An 18772-nucleotide genomic window follows, 5' to 3' on the forward strand; every position below is an offset into this window, starting at 1 on the left:
AGAACACAGCCTCAGGGACCTAAGTAACAATTATAAAAGGCCAAATGTCATCAAAGTCCCAGAAAGAAAGAAGAAAGTGGTATGTAAAAAATATTGGACAGAAATAATGGCTGAAAACATCCTAAGTTTGTGGAAAGATATAAATCTGCAAGTTCAAGAAGCAGAATAGACTCTATGATAAACCCAAAGAAGTCCATGCTCAGACACATTATAATCAAACTGCTGAAAACTAAAAACAAAGAAAATTTCAAAGCAACCAGAGAGAATGACAAATTACCTATAGAGAAACAAATGATTGAACTAACTGCAGATTCCTTTTCCAAAACCATAGAGCCATCCAGCCTTGTTCTAAAAGAATTTCTAAACAAAGTTCTTCAGACAGAAGTGAAGTGATATAGGAAGGAAACTTGGGATATCAGAAATGAAAAGAGAACACCAGAAATGATACATATCTAGGTAAATAGGCTATTCTTCCCTTTAAAATATGTTTGATGGTTGAAAACAAAAATTGTGACACTGTCCAATGGAGTTTACAATGTATGTAAATCTAATATATAAGACAACACCACATATGGTGGAAGGTAAAGGGTGATAAAGTTTCAATATACCAAATGAAGGAGTAAAATATTGATTCTAAGTAGAAAATGAAGTTAAGTAGGTGTTTTACAATTCCTAGAGCAATAACTAAAAAATACTATACAAAGAGATATAGTCAAAATCACAATAGATAAATTAAAACAGAATATTAAATAATGTTCAAATAACCCAAAAGAAAGCAGGAACAGGTAAATAAAAATGTGAAGCAATCAGTACTTCCATTCACTGCTGATAGGAATGTAAGCTTTTAGAGAACTGTCAGTTTCTTAAAAAGTGAAACATATACCTAGTCATTCCACTGCCAGGTATTCACCCAAGAGAAATAAAAGCATATGCCCATACAAAGACTTGTGCATGAATCTTTAGAGCAACTTTATATGTACTAGTCCCAAAACAACTCAAATGCCCATCAACAAATGAATGGATAACGAGTCATGGTATATCCACAAAATGGAAAACTCCTCAGCAATAAAAGAATGGATACATGCAACAGGATGGAGAAATTTCAAAATAATTATTCTGAGTGAAAGAACGCTAAGAAAAAATAATTTCATTTATAAAAAATTCTGAAATATACAAACTAATCAATAGTGACAGAAAGCAGATCGGTAGTTTCCTGGAGTAGAAAGAATGTGAAACAGGGAAAGAAGGGAGAAAGGGATTACAGTCTTGATGAAATTTTGGGGCTTATGGATGATTGTTATCTTGATTATGGTGATGGTATCAAAAGTGTATATATATGTCAAAACTCATCAAATTGTATACTCTAATGTGCAGTTTAGTGTATATCATTGTACCTCAGTAGAGTTATAAAATAAAAAAGGAGGGTATGAATTATAAACATTGCATTTTAGTGTTCATGTCTTTGCCTGTAGTCAACGACAAGGAAGAAACTAGGGCAAATGACAGTAGACATCTTCTTTGAATAAAATAGGACTGTATTTGTTTAGTTAAGCTAAAATATCATTAAAGAGGGGAATCTTAAAAAAAAACTACCTTAAACAGTTTAACTTAAATATACAAGTAGTTCTTATTTTGCATTGTCTGATACACACGAATTTCAGTTACCACGATTTAGTTAATACCAGACCACGACAACATGGTTCAAATCTCAGTTACCATGGTATATTAACTGTGAGTAAAAAGCGCAGTGTTCAATACTTGCTTTTCAGTCCACAAGCTACTATGAAAATAACATGTACATTAAAATTAGTGAGCACTTTGCATGACTTCTTTCAAAGTCTGCAGATGATCACTGTGCATTTGTTATTCAGTTCACACACAGCATTTAGTTTTGTTACCTCTGTGCCCCTGAGATAAACCCACAAGGAATTCCACAAAAATGGATAACTGAATGGGGGAATTAGCAAACATAATTAAAGTGCACAAAAGCAACACAAAGTGATGATACTGGAAGTGAAACTCAAATTGAATGTAAATGGAATTACAAAAGAAATAGCTCACTGCGGAATGTTGACATTGCTGCCATTTTAGAAACTCTAGATATGCAGACTGAAGAGATCAATGAAGGTGAACTTATCGACATAAATGAGGTAAAGTGTTTGCGATGAAAAGGCTGAATATGTCCCAGAAGAAGTGATGCTGGCAGAAATCTTCACATTAAAAGAACTCTTAAGGACTTCCCTGGTGGTCCAGTGGTCAAGACTCTGCACTCCCAATGCAGGGGGCACAGGTTCGATCCCTGGTCGGGGAACTAAGATCCTGCATGCCGCACCACATGGCAATAAATAAATACATAAATAAATAAAGAGAACTCTCAGAGATATTTCAAGCCATTGAGAATGTAAAGGATAAAATGTTGGAATCTGACACAAATTTAGAAAGGCGTGTGATAATTAGCCAAGGTAAAGAAAAGATGCTCAACTTGTAAGTTGTTCAATGAGAAGACAAGCACTGCTCAAACTACTCTTGACAAGTTTTTTTTTTTAAACAAAGAAATATACTTTGGTTCTCATCATTTCTAGTATTTTACGTTACACAGATAACTGATAGTGACTTCTAGTGCTTCAAAAAATTTTTTTAAAGGTCACAGAACAATTTGAATTTTCCGCACTAATTATTAAGATAACTTTGCATAGGTTTTAGCTTACACAATCAGTTTCATGGATGTGCACTACTATGCAAAGCAAAGACTGTCTGAATATTAGCTAATTTTTTGAAGAAGAATGAAATGTGCTGAACAGAGGGCCATAACATCTTTCTTCCATAAACCATACACATATTATATATAGTCTATGATTTTCAAGGATTGTTAAAATTTGTTTTTTATTTATTAATTTATATATTTTAGTTGGGTGAAAATTTAAGACATATACAAAGCAACTGAATATGGAATCTAAGACATATGCAAAGCAATTGAATGTGGAGTCTTTCTTAAGCAATGATTCTCATTTCTAGCTATACATTACAATCAGCTAGGGCGCTTTAAAAAATTCCAGTGTCCTAGACCAATTAGACTAGAATACATGGGGTTGGAACGATAGCATGAGGATTTTTTCCAAATACCCTATGTTATTTTAAATATTCTGGCAAAGTTGAAAAAGACTGTTTCATCTTTTTACACTTTCCCCAAATCTTTTATAATAACTATCTCAATCATATCTCATTTTGTTTTAAGCCATTTGTTTGCACTATTTCAAAAGTGGTCCATTTAGTTTTATAAGAATAGCAACTTTTGTATTCATACTTCATCAGCTCCCACTAAAATGACATCATCAGAATAATAAATAAAACTAGCATTAATAGGGTTAGGGAGAAATAATGACTTTTGATAAGCACACAAAGCAATTGGTGGGAGAGATGTGCATGAGATTACTAGAGTACAGGTTTGTAACCAGAAAGGTTAAGTATGCTTGGGGAATCAATGTTTTACAGAGGAAATGAAATCTATTTAAAGATGGATTAATCTGGCAATTTGGTTAGGAAACCTTCACTGTTTTGAATTTTTATTTCTTCTAATGAAGTAAGAGGTTTAGGTCACAGAATTTTGACTGTGCTAAAGAGCTATACTTAGTTGCTTCCTCAGACCAAGGACTTTTTGGAATTAAAAGACAACAAGAAACCAAATTTTTCAGACACTCAGTGGTGCACACGATTTACATTACTACTGATATGATAAGACCTCTGGTCATATGAGGGAAAAAAGAATAATGCTGCTTCTTTTCAAAAAAGTACCGCTACTGTCACTGAAATTAAAGATAATGGACAATGTCACTCATTTTCCAAACTTTACTTCGCTGATCATTAGGGAAGAATTGCAGAACTACTTGATGGAAACAAGCCACATAGTCAAAGCAGACTGACAAATTTAAGCAGACTGACAAATTTTGATACATACAAATTTTGCTTGATTTCTTGCAGTTACTGGAATAAAAAACGCTGGATATGCCTGTATGCTTTTGTTAAAGTGGATGACCTAGCTGAAAAGGAATTACTGTCAACTGTGCACTAACGGGGGTTGGAGAACAGTAGGAGATGCAACCCCAATCATGCTTAAAACTAACCAAAACATGGTAAAAAAATTAATACTCTCTTATTTAGTTAAAACTGTATGTACTATCTAGAAACATATTTACCCATTCTAAAAGCATAATACTAAAATGTAAGGATAATACATCTTAGAACACAAAACATCATACAAATTGTGCCAAACCCTCTTCTAGGCAATGGGAATACAGGGTTTTAGAAGACAATATAACAGTAAAAAAAAATAAGTATATAATACAATTTCAGTGGCAATAAATTGAATGAAGAAAACAGAGCAGAATAATGGGATGGAGAACCATTGAGAGCAAAGAAGGGATTCGGGGGCAGCAACTGACACATTTGATGGCTCCCTCTTCAAACAGTCTTCCCTCAGCATCCATGATACCTCACCACCCTAGTTTGCCTTCAATCCCTCTGGTTACTCCTTTTCAGTTCTTCTGCAGTCTCATCTTCTGCCTAACTTTAAGTGTTGGTATTTTTCAGGTTTGTAATCACTGAAGTGCTTCTCTCTTCTTACTCCACAAATAGTGCCTGGGTGATCTTATGTCCTCCTCACTTCACGTATCATCTTGCATTAAACAATCTAAATTTCTCCTGAGCATCAAACATATACTATATGCAACTGTGTCCTGCACTCTCCAAGTGAAATCTCCACAAGTTCCTTGAAAGCAATATGGGAAAAGTCAATATGAACAAAATTAAAGTAAAACTTGCTCCCTCTTTGGGGAGAGATGTTACCATCATTCACCCTGACATACAAGGCACATAGCTGGGAATCACTGCAGACTTTTCCTTTTTCATCATTCATTATATCCAGTTAATCTCCATGGCTGGTTGATACTATTTCTTAGATTTTTTTCAAATATCTTCACCCTCTTGGCCCCAACTGCCACGTCCCTGGCTTGGGCTTCCATCAAGTCTCTCCTTGCAACAGTTACCTAACTTGGCTCCCAATCCTGCTCTCAACTTCAATCCATTCTCTAAGCAGATGACAAAATGCAACAGTTGTCACCTTATTCTCATCTTCTTACCACTTAACCAAGCATACAAGACTCTTCCCCATCTAGCCTCCCCTACTTCTCCAGCTTCATCTCTTGTCAATGGCCCTCTCTCCACAATTCTCTGCTCTAGTCATGCTAAACTTTGTTCAATTCCTGGCCTATGCTCCGCCTTTAACATATTGCTTGTCACGTAGTAACAGCTCACTAAATACGTTGACTAAATGAAAGAACGAATTCTTGGAAGATAGTTATTCCTTGGGAATCGGGGCGAAGGAATAAAGTAAAATGAAAATATCCTCATTTAGATTTATAGCGCCCTCACTCGAGCCCGCGTGCGCACCCACCTGCCTACAGGTATATAAAACCTATCCTATTTTCTCGAGCCACAGAACAGAAGAGAGAGTAAAGCCCAGTTGTGGTGGAGAAAAGTGGTAATGAGGCGGCCAAGTGTGAGGCAAAGCTAACACAGCCATTGGCCCAAATTTTTTTTTTTTTTTTTTTGGTGGTACGCGGGCCTCTCACTGTTGTGGCCTCTCCCGTTGCGGAGCACAGGCTCCGGATGCGCAGGCTCAGCAGCCATGGCTCATGGGCCCAGCCGCTCCGCAGCATGTGGGATCTTCCCGAACCGAGGCACGAACCCGTCCCCCTGCATCGGCAAGCGGACTCTCAACCACTGCGCCACCAGGGAAGCCCCATTGGCCCAGAATTTAACCTGAATATTAGATAAAAGAATAAGGTTTTCTTTACCTCCGTGTGGACTCCGCTCTCCGAAGGCGAACAGGGTCGTCCAAACCCGCTTGTCGTGCCAACAAAAACCCTAGCATCCCGTCCCTTCACACCGGCTTGCGAACTGGACGGCGCCATGACAGAACACTGAGGCTGGGGTGTAGAGCGGAGTCTCCCATTGGTCAAGCATGATGCCATCCGGCCAATGGAGAGCGTCGTTACTTGAGGGTGTACGGAAGGAGGTGGGTGGGACTCCTCTGAGCAGGTGGGCTGGGTCGGCTGCCTGGGCTTTCTCGCTTTGGTCTCAGGGAACCTCGGCAGGTCACGGAACGACCCGTGCTGGAGCCGGTGGGAAGGCATGGGTTGGTCTCAGAATTTGTTCCATGTCTTGTGGAGAGCGCTGTCAAAGGAAGTGAAGGAACAAGTGGGCACAGACCTGTTCGGGAACAAATACTACTATATCCCAGAGTACAAGAACTGGAGAGGTGAGATGAGAGCTAGGGCAGCGGTTGGGGTGTCGAAAAACGATGTGCGGCACTTGTAATCACCAGAGTAGACAACCCGAGTTCGTTCTCCCCACAACCCTCTCTACTCTGGCCGCTGGCTTTCAGACGGGCTGTCGGTGAACGGATACAACGCTAGCGTTGTATCTCCCATCGCCGAGAGCCCCGCCAGCGGAGGACCGCCCCCTCTGCCCCCCTCAGTGTGGGTCCTTGAGGTCGGGCGACGTAGACGGGGACAAGTCCACGGACGTCTTTTACCAAAGGTTCCCGGGAGGGGTAGGGAAGTGCCTTTCCTCCTCCCGTGACCCTCTTGCGACCAGGCTGGCGCGGGGTAATTGAAGAGGTGTATTTTGAGCGCCTCCGCTCTCCTCTTTCGTGGTGTTGACCTTTTTCAGTGGCTCCGGCGTTGGCCCCAGGCGTCACCTTCCTCAAGGCCAAAACTGTCAGAAGTAGGGCCATGCACGCTGACTGTATGGAAAAGAGATCCCCGCAAGGCTCCACGTTACCTTTCCCATGAGTTTACACTCCCAAGACCCTGTTGCGCTGACTTGAAAATACAGGGCGCTAACCGTGTTTCTGTGCAGGCATCTTGCGAAGTCTTGATGTTTGGGGAGGTAGGGGCCGTTGCTGGTCTTTGAGATCACACCACGTGGCAGTCGTGGTAAACTCTTCTGTGTTGTTCCAGCGCCGCGATGCAAAAGATCTCAGGCTTTGGGGTCAGAAAGGCATGGGTTAGAATCTAAACTTTGAGATCTAATAACTGAGGGATCACAGACAAAGTATTTGTCCTCCGCAGGTCTCAGTATCCTCACTTGAAAGTTAGAGATAATAATAATAGCAATAATATTGAGAAACACTAAGATCTTTAAAAGTTGTGTTCCATTCATTTCCCGTAACTCTTGACAGAGGGCATTTCTTCTTCGTAGAGCATATGTAAAGGGTATTCCTTGATTTATTACTCAAAATTGTTTTGCCTAGCCCTTTTCTGTAACTTATTTTAATATCTTAGACTTGTTTCCCTAATGAGCATTTAAACTCTATCAGGGCAGGAAATAAGTCTTAAAAGTCCACAAGGAACCTAGAATGGTGGTGAAGTGTTTCTTGACAGAGGAAGCAGAGAGAAAAATGTTTCTTTTCCATAAGTTGTCAGGTAACGTTAAAAAAATACGAAAAACATCAGATTGACCTTTTTAAATTGAAGTATAATTTACATACAGTAACGTTCATCCTTTTTGGTGTATGGTTTTATGATTTTTGAAAAATGCATACTCTCATGTATCACCACAGTCAAGATATAGAACAGTTCCATCACCCCCAAAAGTCCCTCCTACCCCTTAATATTTCATTCCCTCACCCTGCCCTTGACACCCACCGATCTGTTTTACGTTCCTACAGTTTTGCCTTTTCCAGAACATCATGTATAATAAATGGAGCTATATTGAATACAAGATGCAGTCTTTTGAGTCTAGTTTATTTCACATGGCATAATGCAGTTGAGATTTATCCATGTATCAGTAGTTCCTTTTTGTTACTAAGTAGTATTCCCTTCCATTATATGGGTTTACCACAGTTTATCTGTTCAGCAGCTGAAGGACATTTAGGTTGTTTCTACTGTTTTTGGTGATTGTGCAAAAAGCCTCTGTAAACGTTCACATATAGGATTTTAGAAATTATGTGAACATAATTTCTCTAGGGTGAACAGCTAGGAGTGGAATTGCTGAGTTGTGGGTAAATGTATATATAACTAACTTTGTAAGAAACTACCAAACTGTTTTCCAAACTGGTTGTACCATTTTTCATTCCTGCCAGCAACACATGAAAGTTCTAGTTTCACATTCTCACCAGCACTTCGTTTTGTCAGTTTTTTTGTTTTTATTTTTATTTTAGACATTCTAATAGGTAGATAGTGTTATCTCATGGTTTTAATTTTCATTTTCCTAATGACTGAGGATGTTGAGAATCTTTTCATGTGCTTATTTGCCATCCATGGATCTTTGGTGAAGTATCTGTTCAAATCTTTTGACCATTAAAAAAAAATTTGTATTAATTTCATTTCATTGAAAATACAGTATCATTAAAGAAAGACTTAAATTAACAAAATCATGTGTATTCTAAAATGGTATAATTTGTGAGTCACAGGTAATGTTTATCTTATAATTTTATTATTATAATACCAAGTTGTTTTCCAAAGTGCTTATGCCAATTTATGCTTCAATTAGCTTGATATTTTGAATCCATGTACTCTTGATTGTGAGAAAATCAGGCTTTTACCAATGATGTAGTAGAATCAATGCATGCTGCTGTTTAATGTCTCTGTGTGTCTCAGTTCTTAGATAATTGAGGGCTGTGGTACAGATGTGTTATACAGTCTATAAGTACCATTACACATTTCCTAAGCCTTCTACTATAAAGCAAGGGAAAATATTTTTAGTTTGTTTTCAAGCAAGTTTTCAAAAAATAAGTCATCTAACTTTTCTATTTCCTTGATATGAAAGGTGGTTCTTTAGAGGTCTCCTTGAGTTTTCTTTGAGTTGCATAATTGAACACCATCAATGAAGAGTGTTTAAGAACCCTTTAGAGGAAATTAATTTTTCTTTTAATTCAGTTAATTACTGTGGTGCCAGTCATCAAAGAACTACTATATTTTCCACGTAGGGTTTTATTTAGTAAGAGAAAATCTGTTGTTATGTAATTCAAAATAAGTCTTGAGTATTGTCTAGTCAGCTGAATTTAAGTTTAGAACTGTGGAAATTTTAACTTTTTTTAAAAAAGCATATTGGCATTTCAGGATAAAAAGATTATGAGTATAGCATGTACTCGGCATTTTTAATAGCAAAGTGTTGATTGACATCTTTTTATTGAAAGTTTGCTTGCTCTATAGTAGATTATTTAGTAGAAGATTCCTCAAACTTGATCTAGAAAATTCCTTAGTTATTGCACCCTTCTTATTTGTAATTTCCCTGAGTTTTTATCCATACGATTCCATTTATCTCATGTTTCAAAAGGTAATTCTCTTCCTTTCTAAGATAAATTCTTGTATTTGTATACTTGATTCTGACTGGAACCTCTTTGAACCTTGTTTCATTATTTTCACCTCCTTTTGCACATTTATTAAACATCTACACCCCTAAAACTAACAAATTTGTTAACTGAAGAACTATTTTGAGTTGTTATTTGCTAATTGACATTGTGAATGTCCGGATTTTGGGGGTGGGGTGAATATTATGCATAATATGCAAAAACACCTGTTTGGAGTATTGTGTTTGGTTCTGGACACCACAGTTTAGGAGAGATGCTTGAAAATCTAGTGTCCAGACAGGGATAGTTATGATGATAAAATTTTCTGGAAATTACATACGTGAGTATTATTAGCTGTGAGTCTTGAGGAGGTTTACCCTTTGAAGAGAAGATTTACGAGGAACTTCAAGTATATGAAAAATCGTGGTATAGAAAAGGATTAGGCTTGGGACTTACCTGGTGGCCCAGAGGTTAAGAATCTGCTTTCCAATTCAGGGGATGCAGGTTCAATCCCTGGTTGGCAAACTAAGATCCCACATGCCGCAGGACAACTAAGCCCATGCACTGCAACTACTGAGCCCCTGTGCCACAACTAGAGAGCCCAAGTGCCGCAACTACAGAGCCCACACACCACAACTAGAGAGAAGCCTGCACACCACGATGAAAGATTCAGCATGCCGCAACTAAGACCCGACACAGCCAAATTTTAAAAAAGATAAAAGGAAAGGATTAGGCTCATCTGTATAGCCTTTTAACTCAGAACTTAGATCAGAGGGTAAATGTTTACCTTTTTATAAGAAGCAACTTTCAGACTGTTAGGGCTGTGCTAGAAAAAGAAGAGAGTGCCTTATGTTTGATTGTAGCTGGGAGAATTTAGGGAGATAAGTAGCTGGAAACATTTGATCAGCACCTTGAAGGATAAATACGATTTCACAAAGAGTGGTAGAAAAGTATTTCTGGTTGGCACCTGGAAGGGATAGGAAATACCACAGAGATTAGAAGGTTGTCCCATGTGGGTAGACTTCAGAGTAGAAGGACAATAGAAGCTGTTCTAGTGAGGGGATAGACAAGGTCAGATTATAAAAGGCCTTGCATAGGTTTGAAATTTATGCTTCATTCTGTAGGTGGTAGGTAGCCATTGAAAGCTTTTCAACAGAGAAAAGTTTGTGTCATAATTAGAGCTATTAGAGAAATGACTCTGGAAGCCCTGGGAAAGATGAGCTAGAGGGGAAAGGGAGGGAACTAAAATTCTGTTAGGTGGGAGCATCGCTAGGTTTACTGTGATCCTGGATAGAGATCTATTTGGACTGAAGTGATGGAAAGAAAAGTTTGATTTGACAAAACTTTTGGACTTGGTAATGAATTGGACTGTTAGAAGGGGAAAGAAAAGAGGAGAGGCCAAAGTTGATTTTATTGTTTTAATTCTGGAGAACTGGTGGATGGTAGTGTACCGCTTCGTGCAAATAGAGGCTATAAGGGACTAATGCAAATGGAGAAGCAGGGCTTAGGCTTGGCTTGGTGGAAGAGTAAATAGAATTTGTTGCTTATAACAGGGCACCTGTATAATCAGGCAATTGTATACTCAGATCTGCAGTTCCAAAGATGTCAGTGATTAAAATACAAATTTGGAAGCCATCTTAATAGAGGTGATCACTAAAACTGTAGGGATAGTTGGATTCAAGCAGGGAAAGAATAATAATAACATGATATTAAGAGACAGGTATTTGGGGGCTTCCCTGGTGGCGCAGTGGTTGAGAGTCCACCTGCCGATGCAGGGGACGCAGGTTCGTACCCCGGTCTGGGAAGATCCCACATGCTGCAGAGTGGCTGGGCCCGTGAGCCATGGCTGTTGAGCCTGCACGTCCGGAGCCTGTGCTTCGCAACGGGAGAGGCCACAACAGTGAGAGGCCCGCGTACCGCAAAAAAAAAAAAAAAAGAGACAAGTATTTGGGAACCCTGGCATTTCAGTGGCTTCCTGTTACCTGAGAATAAATCCAAACTACCTGGCTGGCATTCATGACCTTTGAGTCCATCTTGAAAGTGATACTTGTTTTTAGTCTAATCTTTAGATCAATGGTTTTATAACAAGCCTAGATATTTATGCTATTAGGAGAGCTCAAACCTGAAAGCTTACATGATTTCCTATCAGGGAGTTGAATCAGATAGTATTTAATTTTCAGCATTCAAAAAATAGCATTAAAATTAATTGAATGTAGTTATTTAAGAGTTGCATCTAGTCTGTAACGTTGATGTTCCAAAAATGGAATCGGTTGGGGGCAAGGCAGGGATATCAGTGGACCGTAGGTAACAGCGATGCTTTCTTTTAGAATTCAGGACAAATATTTCATCAAACATGGTAGATTTATTTTTGGAACACATTTTAAAAAATTGTATAACCTTCATTAAGGCTTTTTGTATTGAATTGTTTACACTAGGCTACTGCCAGTGATTTTCAAACTGTTCACAGTTTAATAATTATAAAATAAACCTATTCAAGTTCCAGCATTTTATTAGAAAATCTTACATGCTAAAAGATTTTTTTCATTTTATGCTCAGTTTTTAAATGAGGCATTATTTGTACATTTATAGAAATTGTGAGCAAAGAAAAATCTGTGCTAAGATTTTAGTGAAAGCATTATTGCCAAATTATAGTTTCTGTACTTTCTATATTTATATGAGTGTGTTTAGATTCACATATATCTAGATTATCAGTGTGTCAGACACGTTGTTTATAATAATATTTCCTGAATTTTACATTTCATGCTTTTTGGTTAAAAGAAAAAAAAAAGATGGCCTTTGAACATGGCGTTTCCAAACACTCTTGGGAAACCAAATCAGAAAAGGTATAAACCACACTTTAAAGGTGATCATTTAATATTGAGGTCTGTCAATCTAAGATTGAATTTTGTTTAAAATTGAAGGTTATTTTATATCATTTCTATGTGCTTCCTTTTTTAAAAAATTAGTTGGATTTTACCTTTTTTCTAACCTGACAATCATTTATTTTATTTATCCATTTATCTTTAACTATTGAATTATGAAATATTTCAAACATAAAAAATAGAATGATAAAACAAACCACCACGTACCCATCACTCACTTTAAACAGTTATCAACTCATGGTTAAATTTTATTTTCTCCATACCCTGCCACCCAACTCTCCTCTTATTTTGAAGCAAATACCAAACATCATGTTTATTTATATTTTCAGTATATATCCCTTGAACACAGACTCCTTTTTTTAAATATAACAATAACACCATCATCACATATAGAAATCAAAAATTCCTTAATATCATCAAATATTCTCTCCATATTCCCTTGATTGTCCTATAAAATGCTCTTATTTATTGGTTGATTTGTTTACTTAGTTTTGCAGTCGGTATAAATTGACCTCCAAACAAAATCTTTACATCATGATCACTAATATGGTTTTTTTTTGTTTTTAATTTATTTAGTTATTTTTGGCTGCATTGGGACTTTGTTGCTGGGCGCCAGCGTTCTCTAGTTGCGGTGAGTGGGGGCTACTCTTCATTGCAGCGCGCGGGCTTCTCATTGCAGTGGCTTTTCTTGTTGCGGAGCATGGGCTCTAGGCGTGTCGGCCTCAGTAGTTGTGGCGCGTGGGCTTCAGTAGTTGTGACTCGCAGGCTCTAGAACACAGGCTCAGTAGTTGTGGCACATGGGCTCAGTAGTTGTGGCTTGTGGGCTGTAGAGCGCAGGCTTGGTAGTTGTGGCGCACAGGCTTAGTTGCTCTGCGGCATGTGGAATCTTCCCGGACCAGGGCTCAAACCCATGTCCCCTGCATTGGCAGGTGGATTCTTAACCACTGCACCACCAGGGAAGTCCACTAATACGTTTTTTAAGTCTCTTGTAGTTTATAGGTTTCCTCTTTATGTTGTTTTTGCTCTATCTCTCTCACACACACACCCCTGCTTTTTTGGGAGTGGGTGTTAACAAAAAGTTACTTTTTTTTTTTTAATGGCATTAATCCATTCATGTTTGTTGTAAGAAGTGGTATATTTCATCTTTGGTCATCTTATTTTTTATGCTTTGTTATTTATGTCTTCTTATCCCTACCTTTTTAGATGTCTTTTGTAGTATAGCCCTCATTTTACTTGAACTTGGCTGTACTAAGTGAGACCTGAGTGAATGCTACAGGCCTGTGGCTTCCTATAGGGTTCTGGTAGAATTTCTCTGGGAGAACTGTACTCAGTACTCAGGATGTCTTCACTTTCATCCCCTGCAAGTGGAAATCTTAAGAATGTCAGTATCAGGTCAGAGTTGTAGTTGCCTATGAGAAATAGGGAAGGGGCTCATTGGGATACTTAGCACATACTATTGTTTGGAGCCTTTTAAAAAAGATCTTATTTTGTGACGTCTTACAAGCTCTTCACGTCAGTGATAACTAGGCCTTCCTGTTAGGAGCACTGATGGCATTCCCAAATTCCTTTGACTTGACCCTTACCATTTATTTGCCCCTTGCTCTCATACTTGCTGCTCTAAGATTGGAGTTTTCTCAGTACTTCTTTTTGGAAAAACCCATAGAAATTCTTTCCAGTGTGTCCTGTTATGTCTGTGCTGATTTACAGACCAGTCAGCATTGTTGGTTTTGCCTTCCATTCATCTTGTACCATTCACTAGTTTTCTCATGTGACAAATATTTATTCAGCACTGCTTTATGCAGAACATATCTGTTTTATGTATTTCAGGTCTATTGGCTTCAGTTTCTCACCTTTTGATGTTTAACTGTATCACTTGTCCAGTTTAGCTGCATCCTATATTCTTTAATAAAGTCAATAGGATTTGGGAAGATAAATGAGGTAAACATAAATCAATGGCAATTTTAAACTGAAGTTTACATATTTAATTTGTAACACAAATTAGCAACACATTTTTTCCTCCATTTTGTTCTCAATTCACGATAGCCTCCAGTCTTTTTAGCAGTAGTTCCATTAATGATAGCTGTCATTCATCGAGTGTTAACTGATTAGTTCATGTCTTTACAGCAGCCATATAACTAAGGATTATTATCCTTATCTTAAACATGAGGTGTTTGTTTCATTTTGAATACATAAATGAACTTTATGTGTATGTGCCTGGGTACAGAGTAGGTACTCAAAAAATAACTGTTCAATGAACTGAGATATTTATGGACCCAGAATTATAACAGCGAAAACAAAGCAAGATTTTTTTAAAATGTAGGAAATGATTTAGTTTTACAAAATCTTAAAACAGTGATTAAGGTATATTTTTCTTTTCATTTATTATAAATTGGCCAAATTATTCTTCAGGGATTAAAATATTCTCATTAGAAATAAGACTGTCTTTTCCATAACTTTTCTAGTGTGGTTCCAGTTTGAACTTAGCTTAGTTGTGGGCATCAAACTTCTGTTAAAATACCGAGTCATGGGCTTCCCTGGTGGCACAGTGGTTAAGAATCCGCCTGCCAATGCAGGGGACACGGGTTCAAGCCCTGGTCCTGGAAGATCCCACATGCTGCGGAGCAACTAAGCCCGTGCGCCACAACTACTGAGCCTGCGCTCTAGAGCCTGCGTGCCTAGAGTCTGTACTCCGCAACAAGAGAAGCCACTGCAATGAGAAGCCTGTGCACTGCAACAAAGAGTAGCCCCCACTCGCTGCAACTAGAGAAAGCCCCCACACAGCAACGAAGACCCAACACAGCCAAAAATATAAGTAAAATAAATAAGTTTATTAAAAAAAAATACTCCAAAAGATACCCAGTCATATTTTTTTCCTTTCAGGATGAATGAATCATCATCTGATAATTCAAAACCTGTATCATCCAACTGTTAACGTGTGATTATAGAGCTGCATTGTTTTATGTTTTTTTTAACATCTTTATTGGAGTATAATTGCTTTACAGTGGTGTGTTAGTTTCTGCCTTATAACAAAGTGAATCAGCTATACATATACATATATCCCCATATCTTCTCCCTCTTGCATCTCCCTCCCACCCTCCCTAACCCACCCCTCCAGATGGTCACAACGGACCGAGCTGATCTCACTGTGCTATGCTACTGCTTCCCACTAGCTATCTATTTTACATTTAGTAGTATATATAAGTCCATGCCACTCTCTCACATCATCCCAGCTTACCCTTCTGCCTCCCCATGTCCTCAAGTCCATTCTCTACGTCTTTATCTTTATTCCTGTCCTGCCCCTAGGTTCATCAGAACCATCCCTCCCTTTAGATGCCATATATATGTGTTAGCATATGGTATTTGTTTTTCTCTTTCTGACTTACTTCACTCTGTATGACAGACTCTAGGTCCATCCACCTCACTACAAATAATTCAGTTTCGGTTCTTTTTATGGCTGAATAATATTCCATTGTATATATGTGCCACATCTTTATCCATTCATCTGTCGATGGACATTTAGGTTGCTTCGTGTTCCATCTATTGTAAGTAGAGCTGCAGTGAACATTGTGGTACATGACTCTTTTTGAATTATGGTTTTCTCAGGGTATATGCCCAGTAGTGGGATTGCTGGGTCATATGGTAGTTCTATTTTTAGTTTTTTAAGGAACCTCCATACTGTTTTCCATAGTGGCTGTATCAATTTACATTCCCAACAATAGTGCAAGAGGGTTCCCTTTTCTCCACACCCTCTCCAGTATTTATTGTTTGTAGATTTTTTGATGATGGCCATTTTCACCAGTGTGAGGTGATACCTCATTGTAGTTTTGATTTGCATTTCTCTAGTGATTAGTGATGTTGAGCATCGTACCATGTGTTTGTTGGCAATATGTATATCTTCTTTGGAGAAGTGTCTATTTAGGTCTTCTGCCCAGTTTTGGATTGGGTTGTTTTTTTTTTTTTGATATTGAGCTGCATGAGCTGCTTGTAAATTTTGGAGATTAATCCTTTGTCAGTTGCTTCATTTGCAAATATTTTCTCCCATTCTGAGGGTTGTCTTTTTTTTTTTTTTTTTTTTTTTTTTGCGGTACGTGGGCCTCTCACTGTTGTGGCCTCTCCCGTTGCAGAGCACAGGCTCTGGACAGGCAGGCTCAGCGGCCATGGCTCACGGGCCCAGCCGATCCACGGCATGTGGGATCTTCCCGGACCGGGGCATGAACCCGTGTCCCCTGCATCGGCAGGCGGACTCTCAACCACTGCGCCACCAGGGAAGCCCTGAGGATTGTCTTTTTGTCTTGTTTATGGTTTCCTTTGCTGTGCAAAAGCTTTTAAGTTTCATTAGGTCCCATTTATTTATTTTTGTTTTTATTTCCATTTCTCTAGGAGGGGGGTCAAAAAGGATCTTGCTGTGATTTATGTCATAGAGTGTTCTGCCTATGTTTTCCTCTAAGTGTGTCTGGTCTTACATTTAGGTCTTTAATCCATTTTGAGCTTGTTTTTGTGTATGGTGTTAGGGAGTGTTCTAATTTCATTCTTTTACATGTAGCTGTCCAGTTTTCCCGGCACCACTTATTGAAGAGACTGTCTTTTCTCCATTGTATATTCTTGTCTCCTTTATCAAAGATAATGTGACCATATGTGTGTGGGTTTATCTCTGGGCTTTCTATCCTGGTCCATTGATGTATATTTCCATTCTTGTGCCAGTACCATACTGTCTTGATTACTGTAGCTTTATAGTATAGTCTGAAGTCTGGGAGCCTGATTCCTCCAGCTCCATTTTTCTTTCTCAAGATTGCTTTGGCTATTTGGGGTCTTTTGTGTATCCATACAAATTGTGAAATTTTTTGTTCTAGTTCTGTGAAGAATGCCATTGGTAGTTTGAAAGGGATTGCATTGAATCTGTAGATTGCTTTGGGTATTATAGTCATTTTCATAATGTTGATTCTTCCAATCCGAGAACATGGTATATCTCTCCATCTGTTTGTATCATCTTTAATTTCTTTCATCAGTGTCTTATAGTTTTCTGCATACAGGTCCTTTGTCTCCTTAGGTAGGTTTATTCCTAGGTATTTTATTCTTTTTTTCATAATGGTAAATGGGAGTGTTTCCTTAATTTCTCTTTCAGATTTTTCATCATTAGTGTATAGGAATGCAAGAGATATCTGTGCATTAATTTTTTATCCTGCTACTTTACCAAATTCATTGATTAGCTCTAGTAGTTTTTTGTTAGCATCTTTAGGATTCTCTATGTATAGTATCACATCATCTGCAAAGAGTGACAGCTTTATTTCTTCTTTTCCGATTTGGATTCCTTTTATTTCTTTTTCTTCTCTGATTGCTGTGGCTAAACCTTTCAAAGCTATGCTGAATAATAGTGGTAAGAGTGGACATCCTTGTCTTGTTCCTGATCTTAGAGGAAATGGTTTCAGTTGGCTGTGGGTTTGTCATATATGGTCTTTATTATGTTGAGGTAGGTTCCCTCTATGCCTACTTTCTGGAGGGTTTTTCTCGTAAATGGATGTTGAGTTTTGTTGAAAGCTTTTTCTGCATCTATTGAGATGATCATATGGTTTTTTCCCTTCAGTTTGTTAATATGGTGTATCACATTGATTGATTTGTGTATATTGAAGAATTCTTGCATTCCTGGGATAAACCCCACTTGATCATGGTTAATGATCATTTTAATGTGCTGTTGGATTTTGTTTGCTAGTATTTTGTTGAGGATTTTTGCATCTATGTTCATCAGTGATATTGGCCTGTAGTTTTCTTTCTTTGTGACATCTTTGTCTGGTTTTGGTATCAGGGTGATGGTGGCCTCGTAGAATGAATTTGGGAGTGTTCCTCCCTCTGCTATATTTTGGAAGAGTTTGAGAAGGATAGGTGTTAGCTCTTTAGAGCTGCATTGTTTTTGATGATGTCACTTCAACTTATTTGCATTTAGTGTTTAAATACACTGAAAACCATAGTTAATTGGTATTCAATTAAGACATAGTTATTAAAAGTCAGAAAAATAAAATGGTCAGAATTATTAAGTAAGGTGTGTCTTTTTTCAGTGAGTAATTGGAAGATTATGATATATAGTTCTTTAGAATGTGATTTTACTCTAACATTTGGGAAATATTTTTCCAGCAGGTGGCAGCATTGTCTTGAAAAATGTGGCTTACCAGTTTATTAAATATTTTTCTTTGAGCCAGTTTGAGGAAGGAATCTTTTCTTTAAAATAATTGAATTTATATTTTTTCTTCCAAATAAACCCAGCACTACTGCTTTATAAAATGCTAGTCATAAGACAAGGATTTCAAAATGACGCTATGGATTACTCCTAGTCAGTAATGCAGTGATAAAAGTGACAGTTATGTTTTGAAGAATTGACCAAAATTTTAAAAGATCATACATATAATTTTTCTAACAGTAAGTAATATTCTGTCTTGAGTTATTGGAGATAACATAATATAATCATAACCATGGACATCATCAAATTCATAGAATATCCTAAAATGTTTTATGATTTTACTTAAACCATGCCTTCTGTTTAGGAATA

The 18772-nt window shown here is 37.8% G+C and overlaps 2 protein-coding genes across 3 annotated transcripts in view; one reads left to right on the forward strand and one right to left on the reverse strand.

The window, feature by feature from the left end:
* The window catches only part of ERCC8 (ERCC excision repair 8, CSA ubiquitin ligase complex subunit), a 60813-nt gene extending 54810 nt beyond the window's left edge, over positions 1-6003 (reverse strand). Inside the window, exon 1 of the mRNA XM_067730762.1 lies at positions 5853-6003. Within this exon, the coding sequence (XP_067586863.1) occupies positions 5853-5929 (77 nt within the window). The 5' untranslated portion in view covers positions 5930-6003. The remainder of the gene's footprint in view (positions 1-5852) is intronic.
* A 67-nt stretch (positions 6004-6070) lies between these two features.
* Positions 6071-18772, forward strand: part of NDUFAF2 (NADH:ubiquinone oxidoreductase complex assembly factor 2) — a 183939-nt gene continuing 171237 nt past the window's right edge. For both annotated transcript variants that reach the window (XM_067730764.1, XM_067730765.1), the window contains exon 1: positions 6071-6316. In XM_067730764.1, the coding sequence (XP_067586865.1) occupies positions 6190-6316 (127 nt within the window). In that variant the 5' untranslated portion in view covers positions 6071-6189. The remainder of the gene's footprint in view (positions 6317-18772) is intronic.

This window comes from Pseudorca crassidens, chromosome 3 (genome assembly GCF_039906515.1).
Source record: "Pseudorca crassidens isolate mPseCra1 chromosome 3, mPseCra1.hap1, whole genome shotgun sequence".
Lineage (NCBI taxonomy): Eukaryota > Metazoa > Chordata > Mammalia > Artiodactyla > Delphinidae > Pseudorca > Pseudorca crassidens.